The sequence below is a fragment of the Bufo bufo genome, chromosome 5 (assembly GCF_905171765.1).
Source record: "Bufo bufo chromosome 5, aBufBuf1.1, whole genome shotgun sequence".
In the NCBI taxonomy this organism is placed as follows: domain Eukaryota; kingdom Metazoa; phylum Chordata; class Amphibia; order Anura; family Bufonidae; genus Bufo; species Bufo bufo.
The window spans coordinates 255,515,393-255,532,804 of NC_053393.1; the positions used below are offsets into that span (position 1 = coordinate 255,515,393).

The 17,412-nt window shown below is 46.0% G+C and overlaps 1 protein-coding gene across 1 annotated transcript in view; it reads right to left on the reverse strand.

Annotated features, from left to right (window-relative positions):
* LOC121001206 (maternal DNA replication licensing factor mcm6) overlaps positions 1-17,099 on the reverse strand; it is a 197,291-nt gene extending 180,192 nt beyond the window's left edge. Inside the window, exon 1 of the mRNA XM_040432170.1 lies at positions 16,996-17,099. Coding sequence (XP_040288104.1) covers positions 16,996-17,099 — 104 coding nt within the window. The remainder of the gene's footprint in view (positions 1-16,995) is intronic.
* Positions 17,100-17,412: the final 313 nt, after the last annotated feature.

Genomic DNA, 17,412 nt, shown 5'->3' on the forward strand with positions numbered 1-17,412 from the left:
CCTTTGCAGCCCCCCGATGGGAGAGGGAGAGAGCCCCCAGACAGCCCCCCGACACCCCCGTCTTTACCCTTCCCCGTCTGCGCAGTTCTGATCACTACTGAACAGACGGGGAAGGTTCCCATGGCAACAGGACGCAGTCTCAGGCATCCTGCTGTCCATGGGGCTGAAGAGATCTGTGCTAAAGGCAGAGATCTGTTCAGACAAAGTGTAAGTAAAATACAGTACAGTACAATATATATTGTACTGTATTATACAGACATCAGACCCACTGGATCTTCAAGAACCAAGTGGGTCTGGGTCAAAAAAAATAAAAATGTAAAAAAAAGTGAAAAAAGTTAAGATAAAAAAAAACCACATTTATCACTGAATAAAAAAAATAAAAAAATAAAATACACTACACATATTAGGTATCGCCGCGTCCGTAACGACCTGATCTATAAAACGGTCATGTTACTTTCCCCGCACGGTGAACGCCATAAAAATAAAAAAATAAAAACTATGAGAAAATTGAAATTTTGCCCACCTTACTTCCCAAAATAGGTAATAAAAGTGATCAAAAAAGTTGCATGTACGCCAAAATAGTACCAATGAAACAGTCATCTCATCCCGCAAAAATCATACCCTACCCAAGATAAATCGCCCAAAAACTGAAAAAACTATGACTCTTAGACTATGGAAACACTAAAACATGATTTTTTTTGTTTCAAAAATGAAATCATTGTGTAAAACTTAAATAAAAAAAAAGTATACATATTAGGCATCGACGTGTCCATATCGACCGGCTCTATAAAAATATCACATGACCTAACCCCTCAGGTGACCACCGTAAAAAAATAAAAATAAAAACTGTAAAAAAAGCCATTTTTTGTCATCTTATGTCACAAAAAGTGTAATAGCAAGCGATCAAAAAGTCATATGCACCCCAAAATAGTGCCAATCAAACAGTCATCTCATCCCGCAAAAAATGAGACCCTACTTAAGATAATCGCCCAAAAACTGAAAAAACTATGGCTCTTAGACTATGGAGACAAACATTTTTTTTGTTTTAAAAATGAAATCATTGTGTAAAACTTACATAAATAAAAAAAATTGTATACATATTAGGTATTGCCACATCCATGACAACCTGCTCTATAAAATTACCACATGTTCTAACCTGTCAGATGAATGTTGTAAATAACAAAAAATAAAAACGTGCCAAAAAATCTATTTCTTGTTACCTTGCCGCACAAAAAAGTGTAATATAGAGCAACCAAAAATCATATGTACCCTAAACTAGTACCAACAAAACTGCCACCCTATCCCGTAGTTTCTAAAATGGGGTCACTTTTTTGGAGTTTCTACTCTAGGGGTGCATCAGGGGGCTTCAAATGGGACATGGTTTCAAAATAACCAGTCCAGCAAAATCTGCCTTCCAAAAACCGTATGGCATTCCTTTCCTTCTGCGCCCTGCCGTGTGCCCGTACAGCGGTTTACGACCACATATGGGGTGTTTCTGTAAACTACAGAATCAGGGCCATAAATAATGTTTTGTTTGGCTGTTAATCCTTGCTTTGTAACTGGAAAAAATATATTAAAATGGAAAATCTGCCAAAAAAGTGAAATTTTGAAATTGTATCTCTATTTTCCATTAAATCTTGTGCAACACCTAAAGGGTTAACAAAGTTTGTAAAATCAGTTTTGAATACCTTGAGGGGTGTAGTTTCTTAGATGGGGTCACTTTTATGGAGTTTCTACTCTAGGGGGGCTTCAAATGGGACATGGTGTCAAAAAACCAGTCCAGCAAAATCTGGCTTCCAAAAACCATACGGCGCACCTTTCCCTCTATGCCCTGCCGGGTGCCCGTACAGCAGTTTACGGCCACATATGGGGTGTTTCTGTAAACGGCAGAGTCAGGGCAATAAAGATAGTCTTGTTTGGCTGTTAACCCTTGCTTTGTTAGTGGAAAAAATGGGTTAAAATGGAAAATTAGGCAAAAAAAATGAAATTCTCAAATTTTATCCCCATTTGCCAATAACTCTTGTGCAACACCTAAAGGGTTAACGAAGTTTGTAAAATCAGTTTTGAATACCTTGAGGGGTGTAATTTATAGAATGGGGTCATTTTTTGGGTGGTTTCTATTATGTAAGCCTCGCAAAGTGACTTAAGACCTGTAGTGGTCCCTAAAAATTGGGTTTTTGTAAATTTCAGAAAAATTTCAAGATTTGCTTGTAAACTTCTAAGCCTTGTAACATCCCCAAAAAATAAAATATATCATTCCCAAAATGCTACAAACATGAAGTAGACATATGGGGAATGTAAAGTCATCACAATTTTTGGGGGTATTACTATGTATTACAGAAGTAGAGAAACTGAAACTTGGAAAAAAAAAATTTTTTACCCAATTTTATCAGTGTCATGAAGTACAATATGTGACGAAAAAACAATCTCAGAACGGCCTGGATAAGTCAAAGCGTTTTAAAGTTCTCAGCACTTAAAGTGACACTGGTCAGATTTGCAAAAAATGGCCAAGTCCTTAGGCTGGGTTCACACTTGAGCGTTTTACAGCGCGTTCAAACGCGCTGTAAAACGCTCAACACATGAAAACCAATGCTTCCCTATGGCCCTGGTTCTCACTTGAGCGTTTTACAGCGCGTTTGAACGCGCTGAAAAACGCCCTACGCACAAAAAAGTTCTTTAGCTTCTTTTGGGCGTTTTGTCGCGCGTTTGCAGTATAGGACACTGCTGTTAATCACACAAACGCGCGTAATACGCGCGTTGACTATGGACAAAAACGCGCGACAAAAACGTGCGACACAAACGCGTGTTAAACGCGCATATCAAATATGCTCAGGTCTGAACCCAGCCTTAAGGTGAAATAGGGCGGAGTCCTTAAGGGGTTAAATTAGATTTTATGCTATCTTTTACATACAGGGCCACCCCTCCCCCTTCTTGCCTTCTCTGTCTTTCGTTTATAGAGAACACTGGTATTGTTATATCCCAGTCATTACTCCCATTGAACCACATCTCAGTAACAGCCACTACATCTATATTCTCAGATGCCATTATAGCCTCAAGTTCATTGATATTATTCCCTAAACTGCAAGCCATTCCCTAAACTGCAAGCCAGCCCCATCAGGCCCCCTGATAGAGTCACCAACAGGAGCCAAAACTATCGAGCAGTGGAGGCCAAAGAAGCTAGAGGAACTCCCTGTGTCCAGCTGCCGCACAACCACTCCCTCCACTGGCACACGAAGGGAGCACAAAAAGGCAGCGGCAGGCAGGCTCGGACTGGCCTACAGGGGTACAAGGGAATCCCCCGGTGGGCCCTTGAGCAAGTTGGGCCCCTAGTCTCCCACCCCCCGCACAAGTGGCACATAACACAGTAGACTTACTGCACTACATACATATATTCAATGTACAGCACCTCAACCAGCCGATGTACATATAAAACACTTGTTAAATTATTTATTATTTTTGAATGTATCCGTATGGTGGGCCCCCAAAATAAATTTTACTGGTGGGCCCTAGGTACCCCTGTCCGACACTGGCGGCAGGCATCATAGAATGGGAACCTACTTGCCCAAGATAGGTCCCGTAACAGCCATAGTGTAGCTGCATTATGCACACCTAGAAAGCTTCTATTTCTCTTTGCTGTACCACATGCTTGTAGCACAGCCTGCTTCTCTACCCCACCTAGCAGGGACAGGAAGACACTAAAGTGAGCATGGAGGTGGTCCTTTTTTAAGCTTCCTGTCCATGACTGGGAGAATGAGGAGGATAATCTCCATGCAAGGTGCAGTAGATGAGGCGAGAAGAAAAATAATCATATACACAGTTACATTGGTGGTGGTAGTTTTTTCATTTTCCTTGGAAAGAGTTAATGCATGCCAAAATAGTGTAAAAAAACATTCTATTAGACTTAAAATGGTTGGCCACTTTCTGGCTGCTATTGATCAGTGTGTAGATAAGAGAACTACAGGATAGGGATGAACGAACCCGAACTGTATAGTTCGGGTTCGTACCGAATTTTGGGGTGTCCGTGACACGGACCCGAACATTTTCGTAAAAGTCCGGGTTCGGTGTTCGGCGCTTTCTTGGCGCTTTTTGAAAGGCTGCAAAGCAGCCAATCAACAAGCGTCATACTACTTGGCCCAAGAGGCCATCACAGCCATGCCTACTATTGGCATGGCTGTGATTGGCCAGTGCACCATGTGACCCAGCCTCTATTTAAGCTGGAGTCACGTAGCGCCGCACGTCACTCTGCTATGATCAGTATAGGCAGAGGTTGCAGCTGCGACGTTAGGGCGAGATTAGGCAGATTAACTCCTCCAAAAGACTTCATTCTGTGATCGATCTGCAGCTGTGAATCATTGAAGTGCTATTATTGACTTGCTCACTTTTTTGAGGCTGCCCAGAGCGTTTTTAGATCACTTTTTTTCTGGGGTGATCGGCGGCCATTTTGTGACTTGTGGTGCGCCAGCACGAGCTATCACCAAGTGTATTTAACCATCGATAGTGTGGTTATTTTGTGCTATATCCTACATCAGCTGCAGGCTGAGCCTGTGTCACCGAAGTGCATTTAACCATCAACAGTCTGATTATTTTTTGGCCATATACTACATCTGGTGCAGGCTGAGCCGGTGTCACCCAAGTGCATTTAACCATCAACAGTGTGGTTATTTTTTGGCCATATATTACATCAGGGGCAAGTTGAGCCTGTCACCCAGCGCCTAAAAAATAGACCTGACATTTCTATTCAACCAAATCTGTACTATTTTAGCTGGTCAAGTTATTTGTATTGACCGTAAAAGCACACTTTTTTCTGGGTTGAAAAAGCATTCCCAAATTTGCCATTCTCAAAATAACTAGTTTGTGGTATTTGAGGCCTACTTGAAATCTATCCCAAAAAGAAAATCTTACATTGAAGTTATTGATAGTGTCATTCAGAAAAACCTAAGACACACGCTGGCGTGCTGATAGAAGTGTGATTCTGTGATTAAACCTATACCTGTCACACAGCGCAAAAAAAAAACAGGTCTCACATCTCTATTCAACCAAATCTGCACTGTTTTAGCTAGTCAAGGTATTTGTAGTGACCGTAAAAGCACACTTTTTTCTGGGTTGAAAAAGCATTCCCAAATTTGCCATTCTCAAAATTGTGGTGAACGGGAACAACGGAGGAAACATCTAATAAGGGACGCGGACATGGTCGTGGTGGTGTTAGTGGACCCTCTGGTGCTGGGAGAGGACGTGGCCGTTCTGCCACAGCCACACGTCCTAGTGAACCAACTACCTCAGGTCCCAGTAGCCAGCAGAATTTACAGCGATATTTGGTGGGGCCCAATGCCGTTCTAAGGATGGTAAGGCCTGAGCAGGTACAGGCATTAGTCAATTGGGTGGCCAACAGTGGATCCAGCAAGTTCACATTATCTCCCACCCAGTCTTCTGCAGAAAGCGCACAGATGGCGCATGAAAACCAAGCCCATCGGTCTGTCACATCACCCCCATGCATATCAGGGAAACTGTCTGAGCCTCAAGTTATGCAGCAGTCTCTTATGCTGTTTGAAGACTCTGCTGCCAGGGTTTCCCAAGGGCATCCACCTAGCCCTTCCCCAGGGGTGGAAGAGATAGAATGCACTAACGCACAACCACTTATTTTTCCTGATGATGAGGACATGGGAATACCACCTCAGCACGTCTCTCATGATGACGAAACACAGGTGCCAACTGCTGCGTCTTTCTGCAGTGTGCAGACTGAACAGGAGGTCAGGGATCAAGACTGGGTGGAAGACGATGCAGGGGACGATGAGGTCCTAGACCCCACATGGAATGAAGGTCGTGCCACTGACTTTCACAGTACGGAGGAAGAGGCAGTGGTGAGACCGAGCCAACAGCGTAGCAAAAGAGGGAGCAGTGGGCAAAATCAGAACACCCGCCGCCAAGAGACTCCGCCTGCTACTGACCGCCGCCATCTGGGACCGAGCACCCCAAAGGCAGCTTCAAGGAGTTCCCTGGCATGGCACTTCTTCAAACAATGTGCTGACGACAAGACCCGAGTGGTTTGCACGCTGTGCCATCAGAGCCTGAAGCGAGGCATTAACGTTCTGAACCTTAGCACAACCTGCATGACCAGGCACCTGCATGCAAAGCATGAACTGCAGTGGAGTAAACACCTTAAAAACAAGGAAGTCACTCAGGCTCCCCCTGCTACCTCTTCTGCTGCTGCCGCCTCCGCCTCTTCTGCTGCTGCTGCCGCCGCCGCCTCGGCCTCCGCTTCTGGAGGAACGTTGGCACCTGCCGCCCAGCAAACATGGGATGTACCACCAACACCACCACCTGCGTCACCAAGCATCTCAACCATGTCACACGGCAGCATTCAGCTCTCCATCTCACAAACATTTGAGAGAAAGCGTAAATTCCCACCTAGCCACCCTCGATCCCTGGCCCTGAATGCCAGCATTTCTAAACTACTGGCCTATGAAATGCTGTCATTTAGGCTGGTGGACACACACAGCTTCAAACAGCTCATGTCACTTGCTGTCCCACAGTATGTTGTTCCCAGCCGCCACTACTTCTCCAAGAGAGCCGTGCCTTCCCTGCACAAACAAGTGTCCGATAAAATCAAGTGTGCACTGCGCAACGCCATCTGTGGCAAGGTCCACCTAACCACAGATATGTGGACCAGTAAGCACGGCCAGGGACGCTATATCTCCCTAACTGCACACTGGGTAAATGTAGTGGCGGCTGGGCCCCAGGCGGAGAGCTGTTTGGCGCACGTCCTTCCGCCGCCAAGGATCGCAGGGCAACATTCTTTGCCTCCTGTCTCCTCCTGTCTCCTCCTCTTCTTCCACCTGCTCATCCAGTCAGCCACACACCTTCACCACCAACTTCAGCACAGCACGGGGTAAACGTCAGCAGGCCATTCTGAAACTCATATGTTTGGGGGACAGGCCCCACACCGCACAGGAGTTGTGGCGGGGTATAGAACAACAGACCGACGAGTGGTTGCTGCCGGTGAGCCTCAAGCCCGGCCTGGTGGTGTGCGATAATGGGCGAAATCTCGTTGCAGCTCTGGGACTAGCCGGTTTGACGCACATCCCTTGCCTGGCGCATGTGCTGAATTTGGTGGTGCAGAAGTTCATTCGCAACTACCCCGACATGTCAGAGCTGCTGCATAAAGTGCGGGCCGTCTGTTCGCGCTTCCGGCGTTCACACCCTGCCGCTGCTCGCCTGTCTGCGCTACAGCGTAACTTCGGCCTTCCCGCTCACCGCCTCATATGCGACGTGCCCACCAGGTGGAACTCCACCTTGCATATGCTGGACAGACTGTGCGAGCAGCAGCAGGCCATAGTGGAGTTTCAGCTGCAGCATGCACGGGTCAGTCGCACTGTGGATCAGACCCACTTCACCACCAATGACTGGGCCTCCATGCGAGACCTGTGTGCCCTGTTGCGCTGTTTCGAGTACTCCACCAACATGGCCAGTGGCGATGACGCCGTTATCAGCGTTACAATACCACTTCTATGTCTCCTTGAGAAAACACTTAGGGCGATGATGGAAGAGGAGGTGGCCCAGGAGGAAGAGGAGGAAGAGGGGTCATTTTTAGCACTTTCAGGCCAGTCTCTTCGAAGTGACTCAGAGGGAGGTTTTTTGCAACAGCAGAGGCCAGGTACAAATGTGGCTAGACAGGGCCCACTACTGGAGGACGAGGAGGACGAGGATGAGGAGGAGGAGGATGAGGATGAAGCATGTTCACAGCGGGGTGGCACCCAAAGCAGCTCGGGCCCATCACTGGTGCGTGGCTGGGGGGAAACACAGGACGATGACGATACGTCTCCCACAGAGGACAGCTTGTCCTTACCTCTGGGCAGCCTGGCACACATGAGCGACTACATGCTGCAGTGCCTGCGCAACGACAGCAGAGTTGCCCACATTTTAACGTGTGCGGACTACTGGGTTGCCACCCTGCTGGATCCACGGTACAAAGACAATGTGCCCACCTTACTTCCTACACTGGAGCGTGATAGGAAGATGCGCGAGTACAAGCGCACGTTGGTAGACGCGCTACTGAGAGCATTCCCAAATGTCACAGGGGAACCAGTGGAAGCCCAAGGCAAAGGCAGAGGAGGAGCAAGAGGTCGCCAACGCAGCTGTGTCACGCCCAGCTCCTCTGAGGGCAGGGTTAGCATGGCAGAGATGTGGAAAAGTTTTGTCACCACGCCACAGCTAACTGCACCACCACCTGATACGGAACGTGTTAGAAGGAGGCAACATTTTATTAACATGGTGGAACAGTACCTGTGCACACCCCTCCACGTACTGACTGATGGTTCGGCCCCATTCAACTTCTGGGTCTCCAAATTGTCCACGTGGCCAGAGCTAGCCTTTTATGCCTTGGAGGTGCTGGCCTGCCCGGCGGCCAGCGTTTTGTCTGAACGTGTATTCAGCACAGCAGGGGGCGTCATTACAGACAAACGCAGCCGCCTGTCTACAGCCAATGTGGACAAGCTGACATTCATAAAAATGAACCAGGCATGGATCCCACAGGACCTGTCCATCCCTTGTGCAGATTAGATATTAACTACCTCCCCTTAACAATATATTATTCTACTCCAGGGCACTTCCTCATTCAATACTATTTTTAATTTCATTTTACCATTATATTGCGGGGCAACCCAAAGTTGAATGAACCTCTCCTCTGTCTGGGTGTCGGGGCCTAAATGTGTGACAGTGGCCTGTTCCAGTGGTGGGTGACGTGAAGCCTGATTCTCTGCTATGACATGAATACAGATTCTGCGCTGACATAAAGGCCAGATTCTCTGTTACGGGACCTCTCTCCTCTGCCTGGGTGCCTGGGCCTAAATGTGTGACAGTGGCCTGTTCCAGTGGTGGGTGACGTGAAGCCTGATTCTCTGCTATGACATGAATACAGATTCTGCGCTGACATAAAGGCCAGATTCTCTGTTACGGGACCTCTCTCCTCTGCCTGGGTGCCTGGGCCTAAATGTGTGACAGTGGCCTGTTCCAGTGGTGGGTGACGTGAAGCCTGATTCTCTGCTATGACATGAATACAGATTCTGCTCTGACATAAGGCCAGATTCTCTGTTACGGGACCGCTCTCCTGTCTGGGTGCCGGGGCCTAAATGTGTGACAGTGGCCTGTTCCAGTGGTGGGTGACGTGAAGCCTGATTCTCTGCTATGACATGAAGACTGATTCTGCTCTGACATGAAGCCAGATTCTCTGCTATGGCATGAAGAGACTGATTCTCTGCTGACATGAAGCCAGATTCTCTGCTATGGCATGAAGAGACTGATTCTCTGCTGACGTGAAGCCAGATTCTCTGCTATGGCATGAAGAGACTGATTCTCTGCTGACGTGAAGCCAGATTCTCTGCTATGGGACCTCTGTCCAATTGATATTGGTTCATTTTTATTTTTTACATTTTAATTTTAATTCATTTCCCTATCCACATTTGTTTGCAGGGGATTTACCAACATGTTGCTGCCTTTTGCAGCCCTCTAGCTCTTTCCTGGGCTGTTTTACAGCCTTTTTAGTGCCCAAAAGTTCGGGTCCCCATTGACTTCAATGGGGTTCGGGTTCGGGACGAAGTTCGGATCCAGAACATTTACGGGAAGTTCGGCCGAACTTCTCGAACCCGAACATCCAGGTGTTCGCTCAACTCTACTACAGGACACTTACCAATATAGCCTTTGTCAATATATCTGTGCCATTTTCTATATTGCATGAGCCAGGTCTTCTGTGCAGTCCACATAGAGGTCCTGTCCATAAGATGGCCGCTGATGGAGGGTCATGTGACTAGACTACCGAGACTCCTCCATTCTAACACACTGGCAGGTGCAGTGTATTTAAAAAGCAGGAGAAATGATATGGAGGTGATTTGCCTGGTCAGATGACCCTCCACCAGCAGCAACATGTCCGCAATTTTGTGTTTATACCAGGGGTCTAAGTACATTGCCACCCGGTACTGGTTTTTGCCTTTTATGCTTTTTATACGGGGGTCCCCTCTTCAAACACTGGAGCATGAAGGCGCCCATTTGCACCAAACTGGAAACAGTGGAGTGGCCTGGCTCCTGCTCATCGTCCAGCATAATGTCATCCTCGGTCTCCTCCCCCCACCCACAGACAACACCAGGGATCCCAGAAACGTTTAAAGCATGCTCTTCTTGCTCCTCCTCTGCTCTGCCACCATCCTCCTGACTCCACTTCAGACTCCTGTTGACTTGTCTCAGATGGAGTAGCCCCCTCCCCCTGTGAATTCATCCAGCATTGCTACTTCCTCATCTTCCTGCTCCTCGACGGCTTCATCAATGACAACGCAATGCACGCTCCAGAAAGAAAGCGTAATGTACTATGTCACTGATGGCGCACTGGCTGCAACTGACCAGTTTGGTGTTCTCCTTAAAATGTCCGCAGCCACTGGCGCGTTGAAATAAAAAAAAAAACAAGCTCCCCAGAACTTGTCCTGCTGCAGAGTTCGTACAGGTAGTTGTTAACTGCATGTTTCTGCTGGAGCAGCCTATCAAGCATATACAAGGTGGAGTTCCATCTCGTCAAGCAGCCACAAATCAGACGTCTGACGGGCAGGTGTTGTCGCTGCTGAACGTCAGCAAGGTGAGCCACGGCCATGTAAGATCTTCTAAAATGGCCAGAGATTTTACTGGCCTGCCGCAAGACATCCTGGACCCCAGGGTATTTGGCAACGAATCACTGCACGACTAAGTTCAGGACATGTGCCATGCATGGCAAGTGTGTCATTTTGCCCCGTTTCAGTGCACTCAGCAGATTGGCACCATTGGTTCACACCACTTTACCAACTGTCAAATTGAGCGGGGTTAGCCACTGATCGGTCTGTGTCTGCAAAGCTGAAAGAAGTGCAGTGTGGCTCTTGGCTTCCAGGCATAACAGCCGCAGCACAGCATGGCAACGTCTCAGCTGGCACGTCAAATATGTTCTGGGGAGTTTGGGGGGGGGGGGGGGCGCGCAAGGGGGGGTAGCAGTGGAAACGGAGGAGTCAACCGAGGAGGAGAAGAGGCAGGCCTTCATGCAATCTATGGTGGTAACACTAAATCCACACGGGTGCCACGGGTTGCATGCTTTACAGCCGACAGAAGGTTCACCCAGTGGGCAGTAAAAGCTATGTACCTTCCCTGCCCTTGTTTGCTAGACCACGTGTCTGGTCAGATGTATCTTGGCACCGACACAGTGTACCAGAGATACATTTACTTGCCACTGAATGTGGCCGTATAGCTCTGGGATGCCCTTCTGGGAGAATTAATTCCTTCCGGGTACCTTCCTACCTGCGGAGTGACAATGGCCACAAATTTTCTATAGGCCCCGAGTCTGCCAATTTAATTGGCAGTAGTTGGCGGGCTAGCAGTTCTGACGAGCCGGTGGTCAGCCGTTGGGCAAGAGGGTTATCCGGCGCCATCCTCTTTTTTTCGCTTGAACATTTTGGCCACGGAAGCCTGCCTTCTGCCAGATGAACGCAACAACGGCACGGTGGAAGGTGAAGTGGAGGACAATTCTGAGGAGAGAGGAAAAGGGGAAGGAGAAGAGGCAGGACGTGGAGCACCAGGAGTGTGTCTTTGCGGGTTCTAACGGTGGTGCTCCCACTGGACTAGGTGATGGGAGGCCAGGTGCCTTCTTAAGGCGTTCGTTCCTAGGTGAGTGTTGGGCTTACTGCGACTTATGCGTTGACAGCACAGGCTGCAGATGGCAACACTATTGTCAGCAGTGGACACATTTAAAAAAAAGTCCACACTGCGGAGTCATGTGCCGGTAGCACCAGATGTGACCGTGCATGGTGGATGGTTCGTTCCAGATACATTAGCAGTCTGCTTTTTGCCTCCTGTGCACTGTAAGTTTTGCCTGCTTCTCCTCCCTATCTGCTGCTCTATCTAGACACATCATCGTCCCCTTCACCACACTACTGACATTAGAGATCTCGGAGTAGGCAGCAACCACCCTCCTTGGGCTGATCTGGGTACTGTCGTTAGACTGCTGGGTGGCGACCGTTGATGCCTCCTTTTACTGATCCGATGCCAAGAATGGCTGCGCATTGGTAAGGTCTTGTAATGGATGGGAAAATAATTCCTCTGACTCGAGAAGAGGGGGATATGGTTGTGGTGGTAGTGGTGGTGTCTTTGGGGGTGCACACAGCAGAGTGATGAGGGTGCTGATGCAGAGGATGAGGAGGGTGCAGAAGCGGAAGGCTGAGTGAGCCACTCAACCAAGTCTGTTGCGTCCTTTGACGTAAATCGCACTCACCTTCTGCAACTACTCACTTTAGCTCCGGCCTGGTGCACCTGCCCGACCCCAACATCCCTGTGGAATGGCCTGCCTCTTCCTGTCATTTTCAAAATGACCCTGTGACAAATGTCCCTTTAAAAGAGCAGTATTTGTGGAAAAAGGTATATCACACCCCTGATTCACTCACTTTTGTCACCCCTGATCCAATGTCGTTTGTCACCATCTGTAGCTGAGGTAATGCCCAAATGCACTATATAGAAACTATATAATTGGTATACAACAACCCTGCTTCAGTTTTATTGAAGGGCAACTGGTACCAGTAGAAATGATTTGTTCCAATAGCATTTGGCACTCTGTAGCTGAACTCTCAGTATCGCAACAGAACCACACACAACTACTGCACAATACAAATGCACTATAATATACTTTCTATGTTAGAAAGTATATCAAAAGTATATTACACCCCTCAGTAAGTCACACCTATCGATAGCACACCTATACCAGTCCTTAAAAGGACTTTTGTGGCTCTATTAGATAGCGTTTGGTGTCCCTAACAGTCTGTCCCTGCTCCACACAGCAACCTCTCCCTACACTGGCAGAAGACTGAATGTAAAATGGCGGACAGATCAGGTTTAGTTATAACGTAGGGGGTATGTCCATGTGCTGAAACATTTCAATTGGCTGTCCTGTACCACCTGATAGATGTGTCATGGGTCAAAGTGCTTTACAATGTAAAAGAATATGGCGCCGGTGCCATATGTTTGCCCGTTCCGCAAACCGCGAACTAGCAAAGTTCGCCACGAAACGACCGCCGGGTGAACCACAAGGCCACCTCTATTTGCCACTTTTCTGAAAGGTGGCATGGCAAAAGCAGGGAAGGGGGCATAGCCAGCAGCTGCAACAAATTTGTCTTCATGTACGCCAGTTTTCTGGCGTAAATGAAGCCAGAAATCTATGGCAGCTCTGAGCTGTTGTAGATTTCTGGTTAGGCGCACAGACTGCAGGAGAATGCTTTTAATTTATGACTAGGCGTGTGCCTCGTCATAAAATAGGCACATCCTCTGGCAGCGCAGGGGATATCAATACAGGCAAAGAAAGTGACAGTTTTGATAATTCTCCCCCTTTATCTGTCGGTTCCACTAATAATTTTAGTTCACAATAATAAATAGAAATAATTGACTAAATAACTGAAGTGTGAAATCAGACTAAGGCCTCATGCACACGACCGTTGTTGTGTTCCGTTCCGCAAAATGGGGTTCCGTTGTTCCGTGATCCATTTCCGTTTTTGTTTCAGTGTGTCTTCCTTTATTTTTGGAGGATCACCAGACATGAAGGAAAGTAAAAAAAAAGTCCAAGTCAAGTTTGCCATGCAAATGATAGGAAAAAAAACAGACGCAGACTAGGATGACAATCTTGTGTGCCTCCGCGTTTTTTCACGGTCCCATTGACTTGAATGGGTCTGTGAACCATTTTCCGTGAAAAAAAAAATAGGACAGGTTATATTTTTTTGACGGACTGGAACCATGGACGCGGATGACAAACAGTGCATTAGCCGAGTTTTCAACGGACCCATTGAAAGTCAATGGGTTCGCAGAAAATCATGAAAAACGGAACGGACACGGAATAAAACAACGGTCGTGTGCATGAGGCCTAAAGGTTAAATTAGTAAGTCATGTTACATACACATTGGAAACAGTAACCAGAAAGTAGCCAACCCCTTTAACACCCGATGATGTACATGTACATCAACGGGCCGGTCTTTAAACATGGCGCCCACTCGAGCACGCGCCATAGCCGCCGGGTTTCTGATATTTTAAATAGTAGAGACCCACGACACATGTATGCGATCAGCCATAAGGCTGATCGCATACCTTTTCCCCTTCATATGCCATGGTCAAATGTGACCACTGCATCTGCACAGTCCGGAAGCAGAAGTTGCGCACTTTTGCTCCGGTAACAGAGTTCCCCGGCTGAAATACACCGAAATCGGTGCCTATTTCAGAAATATACCAATACAGGCCACTAGGTGGCAGCATTGTATTTTTATATTCCAAATGAAGTGTTCAATGATGGTTTTTTAGCCATCAGTGAGCAATCTAATGATTGCCAGTTATTGTCACCCAAGGCGACTTAAAAAAGTAAAAAAAATAAGTTTTTACACATAAAAATAAAAGTTCAAATCACCCCCCCCCCCCCTTTCCTTAAAATAAAAATACTTAACCAATAAAAAAATTAACATCATGGGCATCGCCGTCTGCGAAAATGCCTATACTAATAAAATTATAACAATATTAAGGGCTTACGGCAAATGGCATAACGGGAAATATATTTTTTTAAACAACCAGTTTGACATTTTTTTGTCACTTCAACTACCCAATAATTTTTTATAAAAAGTGATCAAAAAGTCACACACACCCCACACAGCCCCGTACACAACTATAAAAAAGTTATAGGGGTCAGAATATGGTTAAAAATGTATTTTTTTCCTCAAAAAGAAGAAGATAACACGTCAATTTTACTGCATAGTGTACAGTGTAATAAAAAAAATATAAAAACTTGTCAAAACTGTGCATTTTCCCAATTCTACCCCATTTGGATTTTTTTTGGTTTCCGCTTCCCACTACATGGTATGCAACCATAAATGGTGCCATTAGAAAGTACAACTTGACCCTCAAAAATAAGCCCTCATAAGGCTATGTGAACGGAAAAAAAAAGTTAGGACTATGGGAAGGCGGGGAGTGAAGAAAAAAAAAAAAACGCTAAATTAAAAATGGCACGGGCCTGAAAGGGTTAATACAGGTCCATCAAAAGAATAAGGAAATGAATGCAGATACACTAAAATGAAAAAGAATAATAATAAATGCCTTATTGGTTGGACTAAAAAGGTTTTAACCCCTTAGTTACCACCAATATACCTTTTTATAGTGGGCCTTAGGTTGGGACTCCACCTTTTTACAGCTGCCCAGTTTAAGCACTGCAAGGGTCTCCCATGCAGAGAAGAGCAGGAGCATGGCTGTAACATAACAGCCACGCCAACAGCCTGGACTGGCAGGAGCACTAATCCGGGCTGTTTAACCCCTTGCATGTTGCAAGCAATGGCGCGCGCCACATGTAAGCGGTTACAGAGGCAGTGGACTCCCTCTGTCTTCCATTTGCACCTCGCAAATGAGCCTAGTGTAGGCCCCAGGCCTGCTACCAGAGTTTCCTAGCAGGCTAGGCCTCTGTGGCGCAGCCTTCTCGTGAATGTTAGTGTTGAGCGAACTCTTGTTTTAAGTTCTGCGTCCAAAGTTCGGGTTATCCAGTTATAGATTCCGCTACCACGGACCATAACGGAATTTGGAATCCATAACGAGAGAGTCTTCGATAACCCGAACTTTTGATGCAGAACTTAAAACACAAGTTCGCTCAACACTAATGTTAGTATAACACATTAAAATACATGTGCACTATAAAAATGGTGTATTGTATTTTAGAAGCAATCAAAATATCACCCATTATAGTCTCCTTGTAGTATTATTAAACGGTTAAAACAAAATGTCAAAAAATTCCATTAAAAAAAAAATGAAAAAAAAAAATTGCAAAAATAAAGTCTCCTCCACACATTTGGTATTGCCACATCTGTAATGACCTGTACTACACAGTTATCGTGTAATTTACCTGGTACCATGAAAAAAATATATATATATATATATTATATATATATATATATATATATATATATATATATATATATTTTTTTTTTAATATTAATTCTAGCTTTTTTTTTTAATTATTCGCCACCAAAAAAAAAAAAGGAAAAAAAATATCAAAAAGTGTTATGTACTCCAAAATGATATCAATAAAAACAGTACAGTAAAAATTAAGCCCTCACAGATCTCCATAGAAAGACAAATAAAAGTTATGGATCTTGAGATGTGGCGATGCAAGAATTTTTTCTTTTTTTTAATATATTTTTTTAAGGCTTTTGTAGAGCATAAGAGAATCAAGTTATGTTATTCATACTAAAAAATGGATGCCGCTAAATTTATAAAGGCAAAAACTATAAGTTAGTGTACCCCAAAATGGGACCATTAAGAACTACATCTTGTCCTGCAAAAAACAAGCCCTTATACAGCTACATAGATGGACAGTAAGGCCAAATGAACACGGATGTGAGCGGTCCGTGGTATCCCAGCCTGGCATCCTGCTGACAGCAGGAGCGCACGGCATCATTGGTTGCTGTGACGCCGTGCGCTTCATGCCGCCGCTGCACTACAGTAATACAGTGGTATGATCTATACGAGTGTATTACTGTAGTGCAGCGGCAGCATGAAGCACACAGCGTCATAGCGACCAATGACGCCGTGTGCTCCTGCTGTCAGCACGATGTCAGGCCGGGATACCATGGACCGCTCACGTCCATGTGCATTCGGCCTAAGGCTCAAAACCGACTGATCAGTAAGGGGTTAAAATCACCATAAAGCCTCAGTCACACATCAGCGTTTTGGTCAGCTATTTCCATCAGTGATTGTGAGCCAAAACCAGGAATGGAGCCTCACAGATAGAAGGTATAAGGGACTGAGTTTAGAGCCACACCTGGTTTTGGTTCAAAATCACTGACCAAACACGGACATGTGAGTGAGGCATAATATGACACAATGCAATGCTATACCAGCCATGGCCCCACACAAACACCAATACTGAAGTACAACATAATAAAAATCAGTAATGTCGTCAATACTATTACAATGACCAGGACTTACTCCTCTAAAAACTCCAAGAAGAGTTTTTGACACTTATCAGACAGTTCATCTTTCACTTGCTGTCCTGAAGTTTCAGATGCTGTTCCTGGGTCACCTAACTCCATGATCACAAGAGGAAAGTAGTAAAGCAGACACACCCTGCAACCAATGCTCACATGTGCTCCTTTGTAATCTCTGCGCCTTCCCACGGCCCCTCCCAGTATCAATCAGTAAGGCCTCTTTCACACCAGCGTGACGGATTAGGTCCGGATGCGTTCAGTGAACCTTGCACCATTTTGCAAGCAAGTTCAGTCAGTTTTTTCCGTGTGAGTGCAATGCTGAAGGTTTACAAACAACAGCTCTTAGCAACTATCAGTGAAAAGCGCATTGCATCCACACTTCAGTGCTCCAGACAAAAAAAAATGACCAGGGGCCATT